Source organism: Anolis sagrei, chromosome 2 (assembly GCF_037176765.1).
Source record: "Anolis sagrei isolate rAnoSag1 chromosome 2, rAnoSag1.mat, whole genome shotgun sequence".
NCBI lineage: Eukaryota > Metazoa > Chordata > Lepidosauria > Squamata > Dactyloidae > Anolis > Anolis sagrei.
In genome coordinates this window covers 114,181,727-114,207,325 of record NC_090022.1, presented here as the reverse complement: position 1 = coordinate 114,207,325, position 25,599 = coordinate 114,181,727, and the positions used below count along the sequence as shown (strand labels likewise).

Genomic DNA, 25,599 nt, shown 5'->3' with positions numbered 1-25,599 from the left:
TCAATCTTGCTGAGCGCCTCCTCCCTAAATCCAGGTGGCGATCCTGATAAATTTCCCCTTTGCGATCAAAGATTGCCTCCTCCGGTTTGCTCATTAGTAAATTCCTTTCTCTATCTCTATCTAAACTTGACTGTTCAGCCTCATCCTCTTTCTCAGGCTGCCTCGAGACATTTTTGCCTTGTGAACCAATGATCCCAGAATCCTCAGTTTCACTCTGGCTAACTTTATTTTCTTGGCCATCATCTGCATTCACAAACCCCTGAAAATCAACAGAAACCTGATCATTTAAGTCAAACATGGGAACCTCTGAAGGGACACGATCATTCTCCTTTGAGTCCTGTGGCAGAGACAATCACAGGCTGAACCCCTACACAGAGTGAGCTTCCAGCCATTAGACTAGCTTGCTGTCGACTTATGCAGCCTGAAAGACAGTTGCATCTGTAATGTAAGAAATTTAGGTACCGCTTTATGCGGGGAGGCTAATTTAACTAATTTATGATGCCATAAACCTTCCAGTGGCGTGCAGAAGAATGAGGAAGTACTCGCATCAAAGGACTCTGTGTCACAAATGGACAGTGAAGCGGCAGTTCCCCCTGTGGCTGGAATCGAGCCGGAATCGAACATACCCTCATGAAGCCGGAAAAAGCTGGAATGTTAAATTGTTTCTGTCTACATATGTTGTATGTCTAATTGGCATTGCATGTTTGCCATGTATATGTGCATTGTAATCCGCCCCGAGTCCCCTGCAGGGTGAAAAGGGCGGAATATAAATATTGTAAATAAATAAATATGTCAGAAATGCCCCTCTACACTGGACAAACAGGCAGTCTCTATACAGGAGGATAAATATACATAAGAAATGGCAATATCCAGAAACCAGTTCAAGAGCATTTCAGTTTTCCTGGGCATACAATATGAGATGTAAAAGTAGTGGTTCTCAAACAAACTAAAGACAAACAAAAATTAAAGGAAAGATAAGAAATTCCTCCAAGATGGAATTTCAACTTGAAAATTGCCACTTTAGTGGCAATAATAATCAAACACTTTCTTTCTTCTGGGAAGCCACCTGCTTGTAAATGGGATTTTTCAGCTTCAAATTGGGACAGTACAACTTGATTCAAAACATTGTGTCAAATGGTAAGGTCCTTCATTATATCGTGGTGAGTTTTGAGTTGCATTCTTTTTAACTTCTTGCAAGGTGCCCATATGGAATTTTGTTCTAAAATTTTGTGTTGTAACTTAAATGATTATCACAAATTTTGTCAAATTTTGACGTATCAGAGTGATGGACAGATATGGAGGCATTCTTTTTAGAATTATCGATATAAATTCTTTTCTAGATTGAGATTCATGTCCTTATCAAGGAACAGGAATAAAACCAGATACCATATTGAGAAGTTAATGATAAGCACAATTAGAGTGAAGAATATAGGGGTTTTTTTAAAGTACAACTTCGGTTGTCCGCCCCTTAAAAAAAGATTATCATAGATGAGATGAGAATGATATCTCCTGCATAATTATCTATTTAACTTGGTATCAAAATGAAAATTAGTTTCATATGGTGATAATTTTAGATCAATGTTCTGGAACCTATGGAGATAAGGTAATTGAATATCTTTGAACAGAGCAAATTTTGAAATGCCCCTTTGGATGCAGTGTGAGCATTAGGCTTGGGAAAAGGAAATGCCATAAATATGTTTTTCTGACTTTTCCATGGATATTACTTCTTTATCACTAGCCGTTTTTGCAATCAGGTAAAGAATAATTTAATTAATGAAATGCATCTATTTTTTAGATTCCAGGAGAAATTAGGATCATCACCTCATAATCTACACTGTTAATTTAGAAATTAAGTTTTGGCTAGGAAAATATGCTGCCAATAGAATGTATTATAGCCATTGTTTTCAAATTATTTCTCGTAAAGCAATAGCTGCCTTCTTGGACCATTTGTATTCATATAGGTATCTGTTGCTTAAGTTATTTGATGTTTCTGTGTGTCTAAATTTTCTTTTTGATTTAAATGTGTCTGATTCAGATAAGTGAATTGTTGTGCTTGCACTCTTTGCCCCTCTCTTCTTTGCTTTCTTTTGCTTCAAATGGGAAAAAAATATTAATGTGAAGTGGCTTGTGCTCTGTATATTTTATAGGCTCAAACAGGAACTGGAGGCAATGAAAACAACTTGTGATTCTCAAGTAACTCAGATGTCTAGGGAGACAGTTTCAAAAGATCTTCAAATTCAGGGACTGCAAGAGGAAGAAATAAAACTGAAATCACAACTGGCTACCTTATTTCAAGATATTGAAAGGTGAATTTCTTAAAACATTGCCTTTTAATACGATCAATTTCAGTATATAATGATAATAATAAAAATAGTTTTATTTCTTAGCTGCCTCTCCTCATGGCTCAAGGTGGGTTACAACATTGCAAAAACACACACAATCGTCTAAGAATATTTCACAAAATACACAAATTAAAACATATTTTTACAAAATATATATTAAAATACACATGACAAAGATTAAACGTAAGATGCAACTTTAAAATTCGTGATTAAAGCTGGCTAGTTAGACCTCCTGGAAGAGATAGGTCTTTAGATCGGTTTTAAATTCTGACAGCTCATTTATCTGTTGGATTTCTTCCAGCAGGCGACCAATGGAAAGTTCCTTTGGGTGATCGTTGCCAGTTGGGTTCTGACTGATTGGAGTAGCCACCCCCCCCCCCAAGGGGACCTAAGTGTTTGGGGCAGATTGCATAGGTGAAGATGATTCTGTAGGTGACCTGGACCCAAACCATGCAGGGCTTCAAAGGTCAAAACCAACATGATCTCTTCGATCATCTGGAGAGGCCCTGCTCACGCTCCCGCCTCTTTCGCAGGCGCAATTGGTGGGGACGAGGGAGAAGGCCTTCTCGGTGGTGGCCCCCCGACTCTGGAACTCACTTCCCAGAGACATCAGACATGCCCCAACTCTGGCAGTCTTTAGGAGGAGCTTGAAAATGTGGTTGTTCCAGTGTGCCTTCCCAGAATAAAGAAAACTCTCAGCATTATGTCCTCAAAATGCACTTTACTACTGCTTTAGGACTGACTGCATTCCCTCATTCTCTCTAAAAATCCTATCCCAATTATATCCTACCTGGTTCACATCAGGACTATTTTTTAATTTTAATCTATCACATTTGGCCCGACCTTTGGTTTTAAATGTTTATATGTTACTGTTGATTGCTTATTGTCTATTTTGTTTATGTGATTATGATTTATATTGCATTGATTGTTTATTGATGTTTTATTTTATTGATGTTTTGTTTATTGATGTATTGCAGGCTTAGCCACATGTAAGCTGCACCGACTCCCTTGTGGAGATGGTAGCGGGGTACAAATAAAGTGTTATTATTAATTATTATTATTATTATTATTATTATTATTATTTGCAACTATGTGTTTATTTATTATATTTACACCTGCCTATGATCAAAGGCAGCATATATGTTGTGGGTCTTGACAATATATGTCCTCTTCTATGCTTGCAATAATACTATGCCATCTGCACTCTAGTTTTCTTCCTTCCCATTTCATTTCCCTGAGGATCTCTGTATACCAGGGAACTTGATTTGTAATGGGTCAGAGAGAACGTTTGGGAGTGATTGTGTCAATAGCCCTGGTTAGATTCTGATTCCATTTATTGATGAGAAATTCAACAGCCTCATCGGTGATGTCAGCCATAGTACCCTCCAAAACCACCTGGAATCTCATAGGATCCGTTAGCCTTCAAGGGCAGACCATTTTAGTAGGTATCTACCTCAGCAGGGGTAGGTTGTAGCTGTGACACTAGCTCTGACCAGAAAGTGAGTTATCCATGACAACTCTGAGATATTGGTTCACTCAGAGTATATGCCAACCAAGTATTAATACACGAATGCTATAATGATAATGTCTCTGTATTCTAACTGCAAGTAACACTTGATAATGTTAGTTGGCAGACCAGAGAATAGGCAACATTTTGTGATCCTTAACCTTCATTTGTTCTCTGCATTTAACCGGGTGCATTTCCCTTTTCTCTGAACAATATTGCTAAATCCATCTTTTCCTTTTAGCAATAAACACTAGGACATGCTCTCTGATTTTATTTAGTCTTGGTAATTGGCACTAGACTTTCATTGTAATACTTCATTATTTTTCCAAAATTTTGCTTCCAGAATTGAGCTACTCCGTACATATAGCTCTTCCAACATAGTCTGTATCACGTGATGATGAGTATATTATCATCAAGAAGAGGAATTCAGACCATACAGATGTAGTGGCTGGACTATACACAGGGAGCTGACTGAGTTTCAGCTGTGCATGTTATGTTTTTATGGAAGAAAGAAATGGTCTGGAGTTTTCCAGACTTACTAATAAAAGTGCATCACTCACCCAATCCTTTGACTTCCTCCATAAGTGAAGGAGTGCCATTTGCTTCTACAAAAAGCTGATGCATTGATCACAACTGAGAGAGGTTGCATGATCAGAAGACAGAGAGGAGATTTAGGGCTATGGTGGGCTAGATATTTGAAAGTCACTGTTCTTGATGCTGATTCTCTACTACACATTGCCACAGATGACAGTACAAGTTCATTCTTACATGTGTCCTCTACTATTAGCAAGAAAACATTTTTTCTCTCTTGTTGCTGTCCTTTGACTTGAGACCACAAGAAAAGCAGTGACATTGGTCACGTACATCTGTGACAAGCTCTATCAATGACTCTTCAGTTTCTGTCTTAAGGGCTCCTAGCCATATAAGGCAAAAGAGAAAAAAGAATCAGGTGCATAGTCTGAGAAAACAAAGATTTCTGGCACTCTGCCAATAGACATCTCAAGAGGAGAGGATAAGAGAGCTGAGATTGATTCGTGCCATGCCACACTGTGTTCTAGCTTTCTGACATTCTTCTGCCTTAAAGGGTCAGTAGCCTTTAAGATAGAAGAAATTCAACTCTGAGCACGCAGGCTGTCATGAGGCCAGCAAACTTTGATATGCTATAGCTGTAGCCTATTAAGTGATAGCTATTATAGCATTAAAATGAGAGATTGCCAAAGTATTAAGGTCAACCAGTGTGAGTAAGGTCATCCAAGGAGCTCGTTTGTTACAATGCTTAGAATATCCGTTTAGTACATGGGAGACAGATGCAAATTCCACTCTGCCATGGGGTCATTAGGTAGTCTAGCCTACCTCATAGTATTATTGAAGGATAAAAGAGGACATATATGCTACCTTTGATCATAGGCAGGTGTAAATATAATAAATAAACACATAGTCTCAACATATAGTAAATTACACACCACTCCAGTTTTTCCTTTCCAGGTTGTATATAATTAGGTGCTTTGTCATCATACATATACAGTCTTACTTTCTCATATTATATCTTAAGGTTTCCATTCTAGCACTGCATGAATGAATTCAGAAATGTCTTTTAACAGTTTTCCATATTTTCAGTCTTATCTCTTGTATTCTGATATAATGTATTATTGTATTCTGAGAGAGAGGCCCTTCTCACTAATTGCACCTCAGCCATGGAACTCCCTTCCTGGTGAGATTAGATCAGCCCCCTGCCTCCTGTCCTTCAGAAGGATGATAAAACCTTGGCTGTGGAACCAAGCTTTTGGGACAGTGCAATAAGGCAGCAATAGGAAACCTTACCATCCCAACTAGATTCGATGTGGATGATCAAGATGGTTTTAAACAGTGGATTTTAATGTCAAGATAACTGATTGTAATGTTTATTTCTGTGTATAATCTATTTATGTCCTGGCAATTAATGGTTGTAGTTTCTAGGTTGTGCTCCGCCCTGAGTCCCCTTCAGGGTGAGAAGGGTGGAATATAAATGTTTTAAATAAATAAATGCTCTGTTTTGAAATTTCTTCACTGGTGTACTCACAATTAATGGAAATGGTCAAACCGGTTTCCTTCCATAAGTTCTGTTCTGCTGAAAGAAGTGTATCCAGAGATAAGCGTAGAATGAATTTCTTTCCCACCTAAATTGATTGTCTTAAAAATTTACTCACATTTGTTTCTCCCTGTTTTAGGTATAAACAGCAGCTTTCAATAGCAGCAGAAAGAGAAGAGAGTCTGGAAAGAGCTAAAGTTCAAATTGAGCTAGACTGGCAGCGGCGTTGTGAGACGGTTGAAAGGAATCAGTATCAGAAATCAGAGGCCCTGATACAGAGCCTGTCAACAGCTAGGGACCAGGTTAGAACATAATCACATCTCAAGCTGCTTAGCACAGACTATTAGCAATGTCATCTTTTGTGATGGATGATCTGATGATGTTAGATTAATCATTCTTCTTTGATTCTAACAAATACTTTTGAAATTTCCTATAACAGATTTAATCTGTGCTGGCTCAGAGAATATAATAAATTGATTTGATTTTAATAATTTATATAAATAGTGCCAGTAGCTCTTAATATAGGATGATCTGGCTCTTAGGAAGATTCTTTGTATCTTCAAAAAGGAGTGGAGCTCCAACAGAATATCACTTGAAGAAATAAAGGTTGCAATTTTTTGGATACAGCATTGAAGTAACAAGGAAGGCATAGACACAAATTGGTGTAATTGAATGTGGTGGTGAAGCCTGCCCACTGGTAATGCAATGTGAAATGCAGCAAGCATTGACAGTTTGAATCCTTCATACAGTTGCTTCATAAAGGCATATGTGCATGTTTATGACATCTGCCAATGTGTGAGTCTGAGGCATTTCCCCTACTCCCCAAAGCATCTGTGAGGTTTGTCATTTGTTATAAGGGAGCAGGGAGCATCTTTTCTCTTTCTAAAAACCTTTCCTGATGTACCAGCAGCTGATGCATGAGAATTGCAAAAGGATGAGAACAGAACTGTTTTGCTGCCTGGCTAAACTACTGGAGATAGCAATTAATCTAGCAATTCATATAAATGACAGAACCAGATAAGTCTGAAAATAGGTACTTTTATGGCTGAGGAATGCAACCTGCTCAAAATAAATGGCACAGGTCTTGGGCTGCCATTCCTGTAGGAGAAAGTAAAGGTGTGTATAGCTTTCCTAATTTTCTTGTTATTTTCCAGTTTTCCTCAGAAAAACTGGTGTTCTCCATACGTAGTGCTGCAAGCAGTTATGACCATAAAATAGTGCAGCGTAGGAAACGAGGGAAGCACTGCTCAAGATGCGCCCAGGGAGCATAAATGAGGCTCATTCTTTTGCATTCATTCAAGTCATCTTTGCCAGTTTGAATTATGATGACACTGGGAGGATATTACTTAACCATTTATTTTGTCAGGTGTTGACTTTCCATTTCATGCCTCTTCTCCCAGGGATATGAAACTGTTCTCTTAAACTATTCATTTATTTAAATATTTTTCTGTCATTTCCCAGTCCACAAGGACTCCCTTGATGGTGAACAAATAAAACCAATTTAAACAATACAACAATTTTTAAAAATTTTAAAAGGGCATTAAAATGCTCTTTTAAAATTGCTAAAGCAGCCAAAAACAATCCTAGAATGCAGTTCTGAAATAGTTACAACAGTATTTTTATTCTCTTGGATACATAAAAATTGATATAACTTGATTGTTGTTGTTCATTTGTTCAGTCGCTTCCTACTCTTCGTGACCTCATGGACCAGCCCACGCCAGAGCTCCCTGTTGGCCATCACCACCCCCAGCTCCTTCAAGGTTAAGCCAGTCACTTCAAGGATACCATCCACCCATCTTGCCCTTGGTCAGCCCCTCTTCCTTTTTCCTTCCATTTCCCCGAGCATCATTGTCTTCTCTAAGCTTTCCTGTTTTCTCATTATGTGGCCAAAGTACTTCATCTTTGCCTCTAATATCCTTCCCTCCAATGAGCAGTCGGACTTTATTTCCTGAAGCATGAACTGGTTGGATCTTCTCACAGTCCAAGGCACTCTCAGAACTTTCCTCCAGCACCACAGTTCAAAAGCATCTATCTTCCTTCACTCAGCTTTCCCTATAGTCCAGCTCTCACATCCATAGGTTGCTACAGGGAATACAATTGCTTTTACTATGTGGATATTTGTTGCCAGTGTGATGTCTCTACTCTTCACTATTTTATTGAAATTGATGGTTGCTCTCCTCCCAAGAAATAAACGTCTTCTGGTTTCCTGGCTGCAGACTGCATCTGTAGTCATCTTTGCACATAGAAATGCAAAGTCTGCCACTGCCTCCATGTTTTCTCCCTGTATTTGCCAGTTATAATCAGTCTGGTTGCCATAATCTTGAGTTGTTTTTTTTTTTATGTTTAACTGCAACCCAGCTTTTGCACTTTTTTCTTTCACCTTGATTCGAAGGCTCTTCAGCTCCTCCTCACTTTCAGCCATCAAAGTGGCATCATCTGCATATCTAATGTTGTTAATGTTTCTTCCAGCAATTTTTACCCCAGCCTTTCATTCATCAAGCCCCGCACATCGTATGATGTGTTCTGCATCCAAGTTGATATCTTCTATCTTTTTAAGGAAGTTGCATATACTATATTGGTGGTAGCAGTGGTGGTGGAATAATGTTGATAGAACAAGAGGCCAGAGGAATTTTTTCTTAAAAGAAAGTCTTCTCAAGTTGCAATAATGTTGTTTTATAGATTGCTGCTGAACTACAAAAGAAGGAAAAGAAATTGCATGAATTGGAAGTGGCCCTGTCTGCGGTAGGTAACACTTGAAAGGAGACCAAACCTTTCAAGAACTTCAGAAACACAGTCATTTGCTAAAAGGAGAGAAGCAGGTTAACAACATTATATGAACCCCATTTCTTGAGCTGAACCAATCTTTAAAAAGCTTACCTATAGTCAAAATCACTTTAAGAGTATGTTATTTTTTCTGAAATATGTTGTGTCTAGAGAAGGAGCTTTTGGTGCAACAATAGTTTCCATAGAGATGGCATGTAACCCTTATTACTTATTGTATTTGTATACAGGCAGTCCCCAAGTTATGATCAAGGTCGGTTCTGTAGGTTTATTCGTAAAGTGAGTTTGTATGTAAGTCGGAACAGGCACATTTTAAAGTGTGACTCCTGCCACTTTCTCTCTCTCTCTCTTTCTTTCTGCATGCTTTGGATAGCATAGGAAAGGATTAACACTCCTGTGGTGTTTGTTTTACTGTCTGTGCCTCTCTTCAGAAGATTTTGTCTCACTTTCTGTCCCTGTGATAATTGGATTTTGAAAAATGTAACTTGTGGAAACAAGGATTGGTGATAAAGCTTTAGCTGAGACACCTTTTCCCTAGGAGTGATTTTCCCTTCCTAGAGATAGATTTCTCTCACTTCCTGTTGTATCACCCCCATTCTTAAATTTGAGTCTTTTGTCACGTTTGTGTTTGTAACTCAGGGGACTGCCTGTATATAGTGTTTTATTTTTTATATAGGCACTCTAAAATCTTGATTGCACATAGTTTTCCTATATACATAATATCATGTTTACATGTAATAAAGCACACACATGATGCTTGCAAATATTAGTTTGTTGCACAAGAATGTGTGAGGACTTAGAGGGTGAACCCCTTCCTTCTCGATATTTGATCTTGCTGCAGGATCTGAAGGAACATTCAGTTCACATTTCCATCAATGCAAGTAGAAGACTTCATCACAAGCATGACTAAATGGTTGCAAGCCTCAGTCATGCTTTGGCATCTTTTTTAGCTTACATCAATATGGAACTGTGGCTCGCTTTTAAAGGCTGTTTCCTGACACACACTGAAGAATAGCTTTTATGATTTGCAGAGTCATTCTCACTACCCTCTGCCCTTTCAGATAATAATACATGGGTAATTGCCTCAAGTGTGGTTTGTCTTCTACCAAAAATAGAAAGTTGCCTGAAATCTCTCTGCAGAATTCCTCCTTTAAATAATGTAGTGGATAGAGCTAGTGGTATTAACTGTTCCAGCTTTAGTGTGCAACAGTCATATTGAGAACAATATCCATGAAGCAAATTTGAACATTATAAGATTTTGTTTGTAGCAGAACATGAAATACATGTTGTGAAACTATACACAGTGTAGAAATTGCTACACCTTTGCATTTGTAACTGTATTCTTTAGAGCAGTGTTTCTCAAACTCTCCTTCTCTAGGTGGACATCATCTTCCAGAAATCCCAACCAGCATACCAGCTGTTAGGAATTGTGGGAGCAGACGTCCAAAACATCTGGAGGAGCAGAGTTTGAGAAACACTGCTTAAGAGCATTTTTGGATTTGAAAAATTGTCTCTAGAGTAAAATAATAAAATATAAAAATAATGTGAGAAATATGATATCTGACCACAAATATTAATTTGGGAAGAGCTGGAATATTTAGTTTAAAGCATTTGGATATAATCTGTATAATGGAAATGTAGTGAAATCCAATGAAATCAGATAATATTGAACCTTATACTGGATTACTGTTGGTTTGACCAGAAATAGATCAGCAACCTGTTTTTAGAAGCTCTTGCCAGCTTGGAGGGGTTTTCACCTGTCAATATGCCAATTACATCATTACCTTCAGGAAACAGACTTCACAGGGGATATTCACACTGTAATTATATCTAATTTGGACTTCTGTAGCATACTGTTATCCCTGAAATATGTGTGGAAACAACTCATTCAATACAGTGGTCAGACTGTTAACTGATTTGTGTTACATGAACTGTGGAATCTTGATATTCTTCCATTTGCATTACCTGCCTATTTGTTTCTGCTCCCGCCCTTCCAATTCAGTTTGAAGTATCTATGGGTATGTGTGTGTATTCAAGTTCTCTGTCAACTTAAGGTGATCCCATGAATTTCATGGGGTTTTCTTAGGTATGAAAAACACAAAGGTAATTTTGCCAGTTCCTTCCAGTCTAAAATATAATCTACAGTGCCTGGTATTCATTAATGGTCTCTCATCCCAGTACTAACAGCTGAACCTGCTTCATTCCCTGTTACCTTTAGATTATTAGGCAAAGTACTTACCTTGACATTTTTAGCCTTAAGAGTTGCCTCTACCTGAGTTACTTTGACCAAGCACTTTGACCAACACCTGAATCCTTGCTCAATGTTGCCTGCTGGCAAAAGAATACTGGTTATAGACCTTTTAAAATTTGGTGTATATGCTATGTATACTAAGGGAAAATCTCCTGAAGGAGTCCTCTTTTGTTGCTTATGTTCCATTGAGAGGCAAGAACTTGCTTGTCACTAAGATGCCCTGAGCTTTGTTATTAATCTTGGAGGTTTTCCCATTCACAAATAGCCTACTGCCTGCTAAGTACAGCACTGCAGGAGACTGAAGAAAGTGTAACCAAAGCCTGTTTAAATCCTCAGGGGTTTTCTGTGTTGTCAACACAAATGCCATCTGTAATTCCAACCTCTAAGTAAGACTTAAATCCTGTTCAGCATGCGAGTCACTGAGAACCATTATGGCATTCCCAGGTCTAGACAGACTGTTCTTGACAATTAGGTTAGTCTTTTCCAGATGATATTTCTTTCCCAGATAACAGTTTTTTCACACATAGTAGTGGCAAAGCTACCTATGTTGTGAGAGACTGTTTTGAAAGCTGAAGAGAGAAATGTCTTGTGCTACCCTCTAGTGGTTGTCCATTTGCTGTTGTTGGTTTCAAGATAATGTATTTCCTGAAAATCTGGAGAATACAGAAATATGGATTGTACAAACCCATAAACTGATCCACACATATTTTAGACCAAGAGAATATTACTTAGCTATCTAAGAAAATTAGGCAATTTTAATGAAAATATTCTTTGGAATGATCCATTAAAAATGTAAACCATAATAATCTAGATTTCAGAAGCCATTTAAATTTTTATTCCTGGCTTGTTTATTATAGTTTTTCTATCAGTTTATTTGTAGTTGTTCATCTGATCCATCTCCTTCTTCCAGAAGTCATGAGGGGTTAGAGCCCATTTCATGTAACGGGGATGGAAAACTTCTTAAGCTTCAAAGAACTTTACCTGGGAAATATGTCATGACAATACTTAATTGAAGTAGTGTTTTCATGAATAGACATGCAAATTATACATGGTATTTTATAGCTGGTAGTCATATAAGAATAGATCCAGAGTCAATCAACAGTGTTAGCAGTTCTTCTGTCTGCAGAGAAAACGAGGATCCAGCGGAAAGGTTGACGGGATTTCAGTTTTTACTTCCTTCAATTCTGTGGCTTCCAATACTAGTTTCCAGTGTTCTGGCAGGTTCCTAACCCCTGGTCCAGATTTTAATAGGCCTAGGAAACTGCCAAGGGAAAGGAAATCCATAAACATTACCTTCTCTGATCCTTTAAGATCATCCAGTTTGCGGAAATCGTATTTGTGGAGCTCTGAATTCAAACCCAAGCCTTATCCATATGCATGTTTGGAATGTTATGTTATTCCAAAAGAAATTTCATTTTACCATGTCTTAGTGAAAATCCATACATTGAGACACCTGCTTTAATTAATAGAATTTTCTGTCAGGAGCTATGTATTTATTCATTTATTGAATAATCATTTTAGTTTGATAGAATAAAATGATTTGCTTACTGTTTCATTTTCAGAAAACCATTTCTCTTGCACTGAACAAGATTAGCCCAAAAAACCCAAACAAACAAACCCTGTTGCAGCCCTTCTATCTGAATTCTCTTTATTTAAAGAGCCTACAAATGGGACTTGAGTCCTTTTGCATGAATATGCCTTGCTTAAGAGAACCTCTTGAAATTTGTGGAGTCACCTTAAGTTGACAGGAGACTTGAAAGTGCCTATGCACACATAATAAACTGTCTCTGCCTAGCTAAATCTAGTCCTGTTGATACTAATTGCATCCAGATCCATGAAGCTTCACCAAGCATACAGTCTGAAGTGAGTGCACTGTTATTTTATTTGCCTTCTGATCACAATACTTGAAACTTTATAAGCAGATTTCTATCATTCAAGCCAATAGATTGAGCTGACCCAATCAGGCTGCTCTCATGTAATCCAAATTGTATTTTACATATTATTGCTTTCTAGGGTGCAATTCCTCAGATATCAGTGTTATTTAACCACTCCAATGTTCTTTTTTCTTCTGTCCATTTGACAGTTGTATGATCATTTTAGTTAAACAATTGTATTTGTCAGAGCAGTTGTTGGTTGCTTGCTTGAGTTGCATATTTTTCTTTAGGAATGTAATTCTGGTTTGCTTCTTGAATTGTGTGATTATCTTGCAGAATACTATAGGAGATGTTGGACAAGATTTTCCTTCTACTGAAATCCAGAGATTACAGGAACAGAATAGCACTCTAAGGGCAGTTATTTCCGAAATGAGAAGAGAAATGGAGAGACTTAATCATCAGGCATCTGAACACACTCAAGGAAAAATACAAGATGTGGATAGGGCTGACTCTGCGGCAGTTTCAGTTACTCCTGGTAATAAAATGGATTGGGTTATGATCCTCTCTAGATTTCTCTAGAGATATTTTGTTCCTCTTCAAACAGAAGTGTTTATGTTCTTTTGAAGGTATACCATGCATTCTGATATATGGCTAAAATACATTGATTGTACAATATGTATTCCCAAACATCTTCAACAGTAGCAACATTTTATCTTTATCTCATTTTAGATTAAATAGATGAGAATAATTCCAATTAAGGTTGCAGTAAAATTACAATTCAAAATTACTGTCCCAGTCCAAAAGTGTATTTACTCTAATTTTTTTAATCTACATTGAGTTTACATACTTTCAGATCATAACTCACATAATTTCAAAGTATGATGGAATTGTTATTTCCTTGTTCAGTCACTTCCAACTCTTTGTAACCTCATGAACCAGCCCATGCCAGAGCTCCCTGTCAGCTGTCGCCACCTCCATCTCCTTCAAGGAATTCCTTAAATGAGAATAGAGGGAATTACTGTTACATAAATAAACTTAAAGTGTCTTATTTTCCATGTACCAACATATTCTAACCTGTTAATAATCCAAAACCATATATGTCTGTCTGTCTGTCTATGAAAACATGATTTCAGTTTGAACTCTTTGACCTAAGCTAATAACAAGACCATTCGATCTCAGCATCCCCAGGGTCAATAGGAAAGTGTTGCTGTGACCAGCACATTCCTATTAGTTCACAAGAGTTCTGGATTCATGGATTGTGTAATCATAGTTTGAGAATCAAGTTTTTAAAAAACTAAATGTAAAGAGATAATGTTTAATACATACTAGATTGTGTGTGTGTGCGCGCATCTGAATCCTAAATGTGTTTATATTTTTAGGTTTTGCTTGTGGAATACATCACCTTGTCTAAGGCAGGTTGCCCAAATGTTTAAGAAAGCCCACAGCAGGTGGAGAAGGGAGCATTTTTTTTGAGTGCTGGACTAGGACTCTAGGAGATCAGGGTTCAAATAATCCCTGCTAGGCCATGGATACCCACTGGGTGATCTAAGCCTCAGAGGCAGGCAACACATTCCCCCCAACAAATTCTGCGAAGAAAACCTCACGATAAGATCACCTTAGGGTCTCCATAAGTCAGAAATTGGTTGATGATAAAAACAATAACCAACAAATGGCACTGTGTTAAAAAAATCTCCAAGGATTATTTAATCTTGACCTCTATGTATAAATATTATTTGTATTTTTCTATGAATATTGTTTTGTATTTATGGTTTTTTAAAATGTACACAGAAAATAAGCTATTCAAAGTCATCTTGACAGCTGCAGAATATTCAGCCGTACACTTTTTCCCCTCAGATTATGTTCAATCCCCGGAAAAAGATATCAGACTTGTGAAGGAAAAGTACTGGATCACAGACAAACAGAACAAATCTCCACCTAAACTTCCTGAAAAATCATTTGTGTTTTCTCAGAACTCATTCAGCTGTAATAAAAGTACTCAAACTTCCCATCAGGACTATCATTTCAATGGAAGAGATGGTAAGATAAATATTTTAAAAACAATTTAATGCATCATTCTATGTTTATTGTATTCTAACTTTTGTTTCAGGGATTTGAATATGGGTATGCTTTGATATATGTTTTGAAGGTTATATTTTAACTATATTCTAATATGTGATTATATAGATGTATTTAACTATTTTGTGCCCCGTCTAAAGCCGAAAGGAGAGCTGGGTGATAAATAAAATAAAATAAAATTTCTTATGAAATTCCTGGGAAAAATGAAAAACATTAGTAGGTTATAGTTTATAGTTTTGTATATATCCATAAGCAATTCAAGTGTAGCAGTCTCTTCTTCATGGTCTCTATGAAATTGTACATATGGATCTTGTGCGCAGTTGCAGGACAGCTCAGAATTCTCTATAGTTTTAAAACCCTCTTAGTGGTAGCTATGCCCACCCTCCCCTGGAGAATATATAGCTGTTAAGTGGGGCTAGCACCTAAGTTCCTTTCCTGCACAGCATTAGCAGCAGCAAGGAATTTCTCTTAGATAAATCTACATTCAGTGTTTGACTGTGACTGGCTTGCCTATTCTCTTGCTTACTCCTACACTTGTCTCTTTGTGTTGATCTTTGGATAGTTTGACTCCTCATCTGTTACTCCCACTTGATGGTTTTCCTGTGTTTGAATGAGAACTATGCCGTAAAACACTCCTTTATGAGCAGGCATTTACAGCCTCCCGTTCATGGCCAAACAAACAGGCCGTGTTGAAGCCACCAGTTGCTACTGTCACAACAGCCCCTGAGTCTTCTCAGGTGTGGGCTTTGGATTTAGGGCCACCTCCTGGAAAGAGAAACCCAGTGGCTAGCCTGATGCCAAAAGAGGCGTGCCCAGCCCACTCAGCATTAGGAGGCACACAGCGCCAAAAGCCCTCAAAGCAGGGACAAAAAGTGAAAGAAAAATCTGCAGTGCCAGCATCCTCCTCCGGCTCTCCAACTCTGCCCCAGCCAGCATTGCCACAAACAAGCCTCACCTGCTCCTGCCCTGCCCCAGTGTGAGAGCATGGATGCAGCTACACTTAACTCTCAGACAGTGTCTCCCTTGCAGCATGCTTTTACAAGTGTCTCATGTGCACTGGACATTCTTCATGGCATGGAGGCTCCGGCCAGTCACGGATGCTCACCATCCATTGTGTTTGTCATTGCTACCACTCACAAGGACTCCACAAAGTGGTACTACACCTACAAATGGAGACGTTTCTCTTTCTTTCTCTTTCTCTTTCTTTCTTCTTACAGAAGGCCAGTGTTGAACCATTCACAGCATCTATGCCCATCCTCCTGGGTTTTTTACTCTTACTCTCAAAGCAAGGTCTTTCCCTCTCCTCCCTGTCCGCCATCTCATGGTTTTCAGGGCACTCTCATCAACTTTTTCTGAAGAGCTAAGAAAACATTCATTCACCGATGCATCGTCCAACCCCACCATGGAGTCTGGAGTTCATCTTGTCCCAACTTTCAAGAACCCCTTTTGAACCCATAGTGTCGGCAGACCTCAGGCTCTTGCCTTTCACATCAACCATACACGTGCCTATAGGACATCTCCCAAGCTTTTTCTGAAGTATTGCCAGGACACCCTGGGCTATCTAGTATTTTCACAGTGCCTTTTGTCTTGGATCACTTCAATGATCTGGCTGGCTTACCAGCTTGCAGACAGACCCCTTCTGCCCCAGCTCAGGGATCATTCAGCAAGAACCATGTCTACCTCTCAGGCCTTCCTCATGGAGTGTCCCTTGAGGATATTTGCCACACAGCAACATGGTAAACTCCACTTACTTTTGTGTTCCACTACAAGCTGCATGATTTCTCCAGGAGGAATGATGCCTTTGGTAGAGCTGTGCTTTTTGTCCTGTGTGGCATGACTCCCTCCTCCAAAGTGGGAAGCTGGCTAGTCACCCATATATGTTATTTCACAGAGACTCCAAAAATAATGGGTTTCTTACCTGTAACTATGCTTCTTCGAGTGGACATCTGTGAAATTTGCACATCCCTGCCCATCGTCTCCACTGTTTGCCATGCCTTGGTTTCTGTAATCTGCTGTCATAGCAGCCAAGGAACCAAGGTGCTAGCCCCACCTGAGGGCTATGTATCTGCCAGGGGAAGGTGGGTGGTGCTACTACTAAGCTATAGAGAATTCCAAGCTGTCCTGTGCCTGTACACAAGATCCATATGTGCAAATTTCACAGATGACCACTTGAAGAAACATGGTTACAGGTAAGCAACCCATTCTTTGTTGGACTAGTAACCAGTTTGAATCCTCAGCCAGCCATGGAAACTGACTGGGTGATTTTAGGCAAGTTACACTATTTCAACCTTAAAAGAAGGTAATGCCAACCTACTCTGAATGAATCTTGCCAGGAAAATCATAATAAGTTTGCCTTAGGGTCACCACAAGTTGGAGATGATTCTACAGTATAGTCCTTTTCAAAATATTGTATTATTAGAGGATAAACATACTTTTCCTTCAAAAAAAAGATGCTAGTATGTTTTCTGTATTGTAATGTTTTAAATAACTTGGGGACATTTTTTTTTCTGAAACACATTTTCCCTGAGTCATTTAGACTATTGTCTTGATTATTTGAGGATTGGGACACATGTAGCTCAATCTTGAATCATTTTTCACTATTAACCGTATTGGCTAAGGCTCACAGAAGTTACAGTGCCATGCATTCCCCATTCCTGGATTGTTTTATTGAGTAAATTTGTCTGGAATTTTTTTCAGTAGAACATCCACTTTATTTAGTGGATTATCAGGCCAATGTTTCACAGAAATGGGCCTGTGTTTTCATGAGTAGATAATGGAATTTTTTGATAGGAAAGAATGTTTTGTATGATACGTAATAGTCTTTGTCAATTCAAGTTGTTATCTGTTTTGTTTGATTTTTCTCTTATATTTTCATGGCATGAAGACAACGTTGCAACTAAAACCAGTGTGAGAAACCATGCAATTGGAGCTCTTCAGGTGGATTCAGTTGGAACACTAGAAACACAAGTGGTAGGGAAATGTTGAAATACTTAGTGCCATGAGGAAACAAAGTTGTAATGGGCAATGAATGCTTTTTGTGTTCAGGACAAAACAAGAATACCTCCCTAAAATTAATTTGTTATATTTTGTCGGCAAGAGGCCTCATGTACTCACATAGCCATCTGGGGCCCCATGTACACTGCCATATAAAATCTATATAATATCCTTTGAATAGGATTATATGGCAGTGTAGACTAATATAATTCAGTTCAAGGCAGATAATATGGATTTTATATGGCAGTGTAGATGGGCCTAGGTCACGATACCTATGACCGCCTGAGAGTTAGAATCAGGGCCTAGCCTTCAATCGCCACTAGGAGGCAATGTGACTACATGTTTCTCTTGTGCATGGATAATGACACAGTTACCCTGGCCTAGTCTAATCAGCTAAGATGATTTATGTACCTTCATGCCTTATGTCCAGTTAACTAGAGAGGGCTACACAGCAGAGTAAATGGTGATTCTACGTTGTGCTGCAAGGGACTAGTATCTCATTAATTTTCAGCTGTGTAAACTGAGAAATGGGGTAACATTTTATCTTACTTTGGGCACATTCTTAAATCATTTTCCCCACATCAGATAGCTCTAGTAAAATCTAATAAAGTTTTATGCTTATCTATGTTGTTTTCATTTAAAAGAAGCTTAGAAGACTGACTTTTTGAACTGTAGAAACCCATAGTTCATGGTGATTCTGAGTGTTAAAATCCAAAAATAATTTTTGAAGTTCTGACACAGAGACTCAATAAGTAATGAATATATCCAAAAAGTGGCATTTTCCCCCAGAATTCTTCTCAGCCTACAAAAACAATAAAACCATTATCGCTGTCGAATTGTGTGGAATGGAGGGCCTACCTAGAGTTCTAAATATATTTGAAAATATACATACCAATAATCTAGGACAAGCTTCAAATTTATATTGAATAGTTCAAGAACCAGATTGTGGCAATTCTAAAGAAATGGTACCTGCTTGGGATTTAAAATAAAAATAGACAAAAACAAATTGAACTCAATTTGGGAAAGCCTTCTTTACAAATCTGTATCAATTCAAGTTAGAGAGAATACATTCAAAACTCTACATAAAACATATTATTATCCACCCAAATTACACAGAATTAATTATGGAGTATCAAGATTATATTGGAGAGGATGTGGAGCATTAGGAGAGATTGGAAGCATATGTAGCTGTCGTATCCAAAAATACCAAAGCTTTCAGAAGAGGTCTTGACTTGGATAAACTGACTAACAGGAGAAAAAGTCCTCTTTAGAGGGGCATTAAACAGTAATTTGAAGCAAAAATGAGAAGCTACTAATTAAATAGTAAATTTAACACAAAAAAAAGAATAATTATTATTATTATTTATTATTATTAACTTTATTTGTACCCCGCTAGCATCTCCCGAAGGACTCGATGCGGCTTACACGGCCGAAGCCTCAAACACAATACAAAAGAAAACATAGCACAACAGTAAACAAAGCAAATCAAAACAATTAAGCAAAATAAACCACAATGACAATACATCAGGACACTATTAAAAACTGGTTCGGCCGGCGCAGTGGGGTACAGGGATTAAAAGTGCTGAAATGGCAGGAGGAACGTAGGATTAAAGTGTGGTGTGCAGCAACATTGGTTATGCTAAGGTGCTTCTAGGACCTGGGATGGGGATTCCTAGTCTGGGAAGGCACAACGGAACAGCCAGGTTTTTAACTTCCTTCTGAAAACGGCTAGAGTGGGGGCCTGTCTGAGATCTTTTGGGAGGGCGTTCCAAAGTCTGGGGGCCGCCACGGAAAAGGCCCTGTCACGTGTCCCCACCAAGCGCGCTTGCGACGTGGGTGGGATCACAAGCAGGGCCTCTCCGGATGACCGTAGCGAGCGTGTGGGTTCGTAGATGGAGATGCGGTCACGCAGGTAGGGTGGTCCCGAACCGTTTAGGGCTTTGTAGGTAAGCACCTGCACCTTGAATTGGGCCCGGAAAATAAAAGGCAGCCAGTGGAGCTCCTTAAACAGAGGGGTAGACCTCTCTTGATAGTGAGCCCCAGTTAGCATCCTGGCTGCTGCCCGCTGGACCAATTGAAGTTTCCGGGCCGTCTTCAAGGGCAGCCCCACGTAGAGCGCATTGCAGTAATCCATTCTAGAGGTGACCAAGGCGTGGACCACCCCGGCCAGATCAGCCTTCACGAGGTATGGTCGCAGTTTGAGGGCAAAAATGAGAATCTACTAACATAGGCATGGTGTTGCTGGTATGTGTGACAAGGATGGCAATAATCAAAATATGGGGGGAATTAGAGAATGCATTGATAAAGAATAGATAAACAATATGGAATATATCTTTATCTGAGAAATATTATATTGAGTATCTATATGTGTCTTGAAATCAAGAGACATTTTGGTTAACTGGTTAGAGAAGATGTGTCTATGATTAAAAAAATTAGGCAGTACAGTAGAAGATAATTTATTAGTAAGAGGACTGACAGGAAAGTAGTCTGTATATGTCTGTGACTTGAGGAGGGAAGAGAAGGTAGGTGTGATTTGTTATTGTAATGTCATATGTGATATGGAAATTCAATCAAAAAATTAAAAAGCCCTTCACACTCTGGAAATATCTGGTTTGCTGAATGACTTTGCTTTATACACCATGTAAAGCACACCATATATGTTTCAAAATTTCAGTTGTCAATGGTAGCTCCATTTAGAGGCCTGATTTGTTCTTTATTATTGCACAATATGTATATTGCTGAACATTTTCCTTCATTAATATTATTTGGAAAAATCCATATCCTATTGATTTTTTAGAATCCTATAAATGAGAGGCTTCAGATCAACTCTGTCCATCACACACAGCAGTTACTTGGGATGGGGGCAGGTGATGGTCCCCATCAACATACAGAAAACAGCACACGGCTGCTACAGGATAGATTGAAGGAAGCTGCAAGAAAGATTTGCAGTCTGAGCAAAGAGAAACAACAGCTGCTAGAGATGGTGAACAGACTAAGAGCAGAATTTGGAACTGCTTCAAAGGAAGGTAGGCTTGTTGGATAGAAGAATCTTGGCCTTTTATGAGGAACTCAGCCTTTTGGGATTAAGGTGGTTAGGAGAATGAGGTGCTAGATGAATGAAGGCCCATTGTAAAAAGGGGAGCCAGTTATAACTTGAGAATGAAGTGCTACTGATTTAGAGAACACTTCCTCCAAACACTGAAAATGGTGGGGTTAGAAAAAAGGAACAGACTCAGTATTTGTTTCTTCTTCTTGGTTATGGAGTATTGCCAATAAAAGGTCAAGATGGCAACTGAATGTTGCACAGCGGAGGGAAAATTCCACCTCTTTTATGTATTTATGATGTATTTGTAAAGAATTTTAAAATAAAGACTTGTCTGTTTGTTTCTCTTGGAAATTAGAAAGCATGTAAAATGACATTATTATGTAGCAAATGTTAGGCTAAAATAGAAGCACATTTCATTGTAAACTTTGAGTTCTATAACCCAGTTTCTTTTGGTGAGTATAAAGGTCACTGCTTGGCAGACATATTCCCATGCCATTCTGTAAGCATCTCTTTACCAATGTCTTCTGAACATTGCCACATTGTATAATTACTCCTAATAAAAAAATCACTTGTTAAATGCAATACAGAATTTTCTCATGCTATTTCTACCTCCTGTTGATAGGATCACTGGATTCCAAGCACTCTGAGCAGCATCAAGGTCACACTTTCCATGCTGCCCTGTACCCTAAAGAACTTGTTAGAGAGACTAAGCATCATCTTGTAGCCTTAGAACAACTTCAGTACCAGCTTACAACACAGGTAAGGTGAGTTGTAGGGCTCCTGTGGGTTTTAGATTTTGTATTTGCTGCTGACTTGTGGTCAACACATCTACCCCTAAATGTAATCCTTTTATGGTCTTACCCTAACATTTATAAATAAAATATTACTGCATTTGCTCTGTATAGGAAGTCAAGCTCTGATACTATAAACTTTTATATTTAATTCAGTTGCATGCATTTACATTCAATGAAGGAAAGAACATGGAATGTAGGAATTCCATTGTTACCAGGGCAGTTGGATAGGGAATTTAAACATTATATCTTCCCTTTTCCCTGAAATTCTTTGTTCTTAATAATACAGTGGATCTTCCCTGTCCACAGGTTCTTAATCTGTGGATTGACCTAATTGCTGATTTAAAAACACACAGTATAGTAATCAATACACAACACATGTTATGTAGCATATAAAGTATTTGCAAGACTTGAGAGGGACTCAAGATTTGAGAAATGGAAATGTGAATGAGCCTTATGAAACTTATGAAACCATGCTGAGTACTAAGTTTAGATTCCTCCATTTCTGTAGCCTTACATTTCTCTCCATTCTTGGAAACATGGTACGCTGCTTGAAACTGTGCATTGTGCAGACATATTGAGGATCTGGGAAATGATAGGAAACCAAGCATAATGCTCGGTGCAAACCTGTATCTCCCACCATTTCACTGATTTTTACTCTTTCTGTAGCCTCACATATACATACAACATGTAATATGCCATTTTATCTAATTGGATTTGATAATCCATGGATTTTAGTATCCACATGGAACCAATCCTTCATGGAGACAATGCTGACTGTATATTCAATTAAGTGAGTGCATTTATTTCCAGAAAATAAAAGATTTAGCTTCAAATAAATGCAATGTAGTATGACTAAACTGCTGCTTTTCATGGCAGGAGTTACAGCGTGCACACAAAAAACGTGTCTTGGTGAAAAGTCCTCATTTTGTTGAGAACAGAAAAAATGAAAGTGTTCCAGGTAGCAACAGCTGTACTGAAAGAGAAGAAATGCCTTTGAAAGAGGTATAGTAAAGACTAAGTATTTTATAAATCCATTGTTGGTGCTTCAGAAATCTGGTCCTAAGCCTGTTTACATAGAAGCAAGTCCTATTGGATTCAGTGGGATTTTATCCTTAGCATAGAGATAAGATTACAATGTTAGATGGATGAAATAATGGTGACTTCTTTCAAAAATTGAACCTTATTGTAACCTTAAAAATTGAAACATATTTTATCCAATTTGTCAAGTATTTCAGATCCTCACTTCTAGTACTGTTACAAATTTGAACTGAAATCCAGCCTTTGTCCAGCTACTAGTGTTCCTCTAATAGAGTGGATCCCAACTTTTTTTTGACCAGGGACCACTTTGACCAGAGACCACTCTCCAACATTAGAGAGTGGTCCCTGCTCTAGTTTCTGATACAAAACATATGCCATCCAGTAGTCGACATCTGCTTGCCCACAGAAAATCATATTTAATAATCTAGAGCTGACGTGGCCTATCCAAGGGGTCGGTGGCTTGCTATCGACAGGGAAGGAGTGGCAGGCGGTGCAAAAGGAGTGGAAATAAAATAAATAAATTAAAGAGGAAGGAGGCCTGCTGACCTGATTTTTGTCCTCGCAGCCCACTGGTGGTCTGCGGCCCATAGGTTAAGAACCACTACTCTAATGTATTACATTCTTCCATGGCTTCTATTATTATTTAAGTAAAATAAATGTAGATGGTTACCACATGTAGTGTGTAAATTCCAGCATTAGAGTCTGGTGGTGGTTTTAAAGATACGAATGCAGGAATTCGGAGAAAAAAAACTTGGAAAACCTAGAATTTTCACTATCTAAATATTTGTGTTCCAAATCCCTTCAACTACTTTCATCAACTTAAAGGATTTAACACACCTTTTGACCTTCCTTCCTTGTTTCACCTCCTAACTGCCCCCCGCTCACATTCTCGTTCACCATACTGCCCCCAGCTCGCCACCCGCCCCCACTCCTGTTGGGGCTTTTGATGAGGGCTTCTTCGCCCAGCAGCCTGACATTAAAGAAGCAGGACCAAGTGCCTCAGGGAAGTAGGGAGGCAGAGTTAGGGCAGGGTCAGAAGCTTCAGGAAGCAGACCAGGATTTAAGCATTCCAGCTAGGCTACAATTTAGAACTGATGTTATCCAACTGAGATCTAATTGGTTGGCTCAGAGGAGGACCAACAGGTGAGGGCGCTTGAGAAAGTGGCATAAATAGCTGGAAGTTGGATCTGGTAGTTGTTGGGAGCATTGTTGCAGAATTGCTATAGCAAGACTATCTGTTGGTGAGTCCTGATTAGACCTTGACTTTGGTGACTGGACTATGGCTTGAGTTGGTGAGATTCTTTGGTTTTGACCCTTGGAAAGACTGCCTTTGATTATGGGCTGGTGGGCAGCTGTGTTAACGGAGATTCTGTGGACACCCTTGCTTGCTTGCTTGCTTGCCTGCTTGCTGACCATCCGGCCCATCTTGCTTGTTCACTCACCCACTTGCCTGCCTGCCCCCACTTGCCCCTCTGCTTGCTTGCTTACCTGCCCCCCTTGCTTGTCTGCTTGCTTTCCCCCTTGCTCAGCCCTGCCCCCTGGGCTGCCCACTCTGCATGCCCCCTTGAGCTCCCCTCCCCCTGCTTGCCCCCCCATGCCCACCTCCCCCCCCCCCCCCAGTTTAGGCACTTGGTCTCTAAAAGTTTCACCATCACTGATCTAGATAGTGTGTTAAGCAAAACAAGTTTAGGTAAAAACAGTATACACTCTACATCTATTCCTATGCTTGTATATTAAAGTTACTGATTGATGGGATTGGGACACAGAGAAATATGGATCATGGTCTGGCTTTCATCTTTTGACACATTTCCACCCTGTCATTGATTCGAAATGCTGGAAAACTCTGTCATTTTCACAGATTCCAGTGGAATTCTTTGAAAGAAATTCAGATGTTCTGAAGCATGAAACCTTAGTGCCACATCAGGCTCAGCAATATCAAAACAGAAGGCCTGGTCATTTCCAGCCAGGCCTTTTGTCATCATCTGGTACACAAAGCTCCCTGGAGGAAATCTGGCAGATTCTAGAAATGGGATCAAGCCCTTCTGTTTTCAGCCCTCAGAGCAATGATGATCAAGGTAGGCATGAAATAACTATTTCATTTTATTGAGAGTCAAGTTTCTAACTCATTTAGTATATATTCAAATTAAATCTCTTGTTTGTAATTATATGAAACGGTTATATGTGAAATGTTCCTCCACATTGTCATATATTTATTGCATGGGAAACACACTCATGCCTGTGCTTCAGTAATTGGTGACCACAGATCTAAGTGTCCTTTTCTGGCTCTAGTTTAATCGTTATCAAAAAGTGCTGCAGGGAACCTCCTGAAAGACAGCTTGCTTATCACTGCTGTCCTTACCCTGCAATGTGCAGGTGCATGGGTATATTGGATAATTTCAAGGTATTGATTCCCAGGTTTTCTGAAGTGATGTCCTAGAACATATTGAATTGGTCTTTGCATTTCATGGAGATCTGGGTAATAGTGTTCAGGGACTCCTCAGCAGACAAAATAAGGTAGCAGATGTGCTTGAAAGTGGAAAGTATGGAAAGTACTTCTTCTCATTCTCATCTTTCTCATTTGTATATAACCAGTTGTACATACAGTAGATTCTGGTGTATAAGACTACTTTTTAACCCAAGAAAATCTTCTCAAAAGTCAGGGGTCGTCTTATACGCGGGAGTAGTCTTATAAACGGAAGTCGTCTTATAGAGCAGGTGCTGAAACTTCCAATCAGATTGGAGAATCTGTGGTTGCCGCATATTGTGGGGGGAGCTCAAAAATGGTGTTTGCAATGATATTACAGTGGTTCTCAGGAAATGTTCTTTCA

General features: G+C 38.9%; 1 protein-coding gene and 1 long non-coding RNA gene across 8 annotated transcripts in view; one reads left to right on the top strand and one right to left on the bottom strand.

Annotated features, from left to right (window-relative positions):
* CCDC57 (coiled-coil domain containing 57) overlaps positions 1–25,599 on the top strand; it is a 76,766-nt gene that overhangs the window by 32,091 nt on the left and 19,076 nt on the right. For 4 of the 5 annotated variants that reach the window (XM_067463764.1, XM_060764829.2, XM_067463766.1 and 1 more), the window contains 10 exons: positions 2,148–2,306; positions 6,057–6,219; positions 8,597–8,659; positions 13,160–13,358; positions 14,678–14,860; positions 17,784–17,869; positions 20,691–20,919; positions 21,562–21,698; positions 22,610–22,735; positions 24,630–24,846. In XM_067463764.1, the coding sequence (XP_067319865.1) occupies positions 2,148–2,306; positions 6,057–6,219; positions 8,597–8,659; positions 13,160–13,358; positions 14,678–14,860; positions 17,784–17,869; positions 20,691–20,919; positions 21,562–21,698; positions 22,610–22,735; positions 24,630–24,846 (1,562 nt within the window). Of the gene's footprint in view, positions 1–2,147; positions 2,307–6,056; positions 6,220–8,596; positions 8,660–13,159; positions 13,359–14,677; positions 14,861–17,783; positions 17,870–20,690; positions 20,920–21,561; positions 21,704–22,609; positions 22,736–24,629; positions 24,847–25,599 lie in introns of those variants that run through there. The other variant, XM_060764833.2, reaches the window with a different exon arrangement.
* LOC132768686 (uncharacterized) overlaps positions 8,468–25,599 on the bottom strand; it is a 32,557-nt gene continuing 15,425 nt past the window's right edge. Inside the window, exons 2-3 of one of the 3 annotated variants that reach the window (XR_009630740.2) lie at positions 13,689–13,817; positions 8,468–8,608 (exon numbers count right to left, since the gene is read on the bottom strand). This is a non-coding gene — a long non-coding RNA (uncharacterized lncRNA). Of the gene's footprint in view, positions 8,609–10,940; positions 11,030–11,846; positions 11,931–13,688; positions 13,818–25,599 lie in introns of those variants that run through there. The other 2 variants (XR_009630742.2, XR_009630741.2) reach the window with 2 other exon arrangements.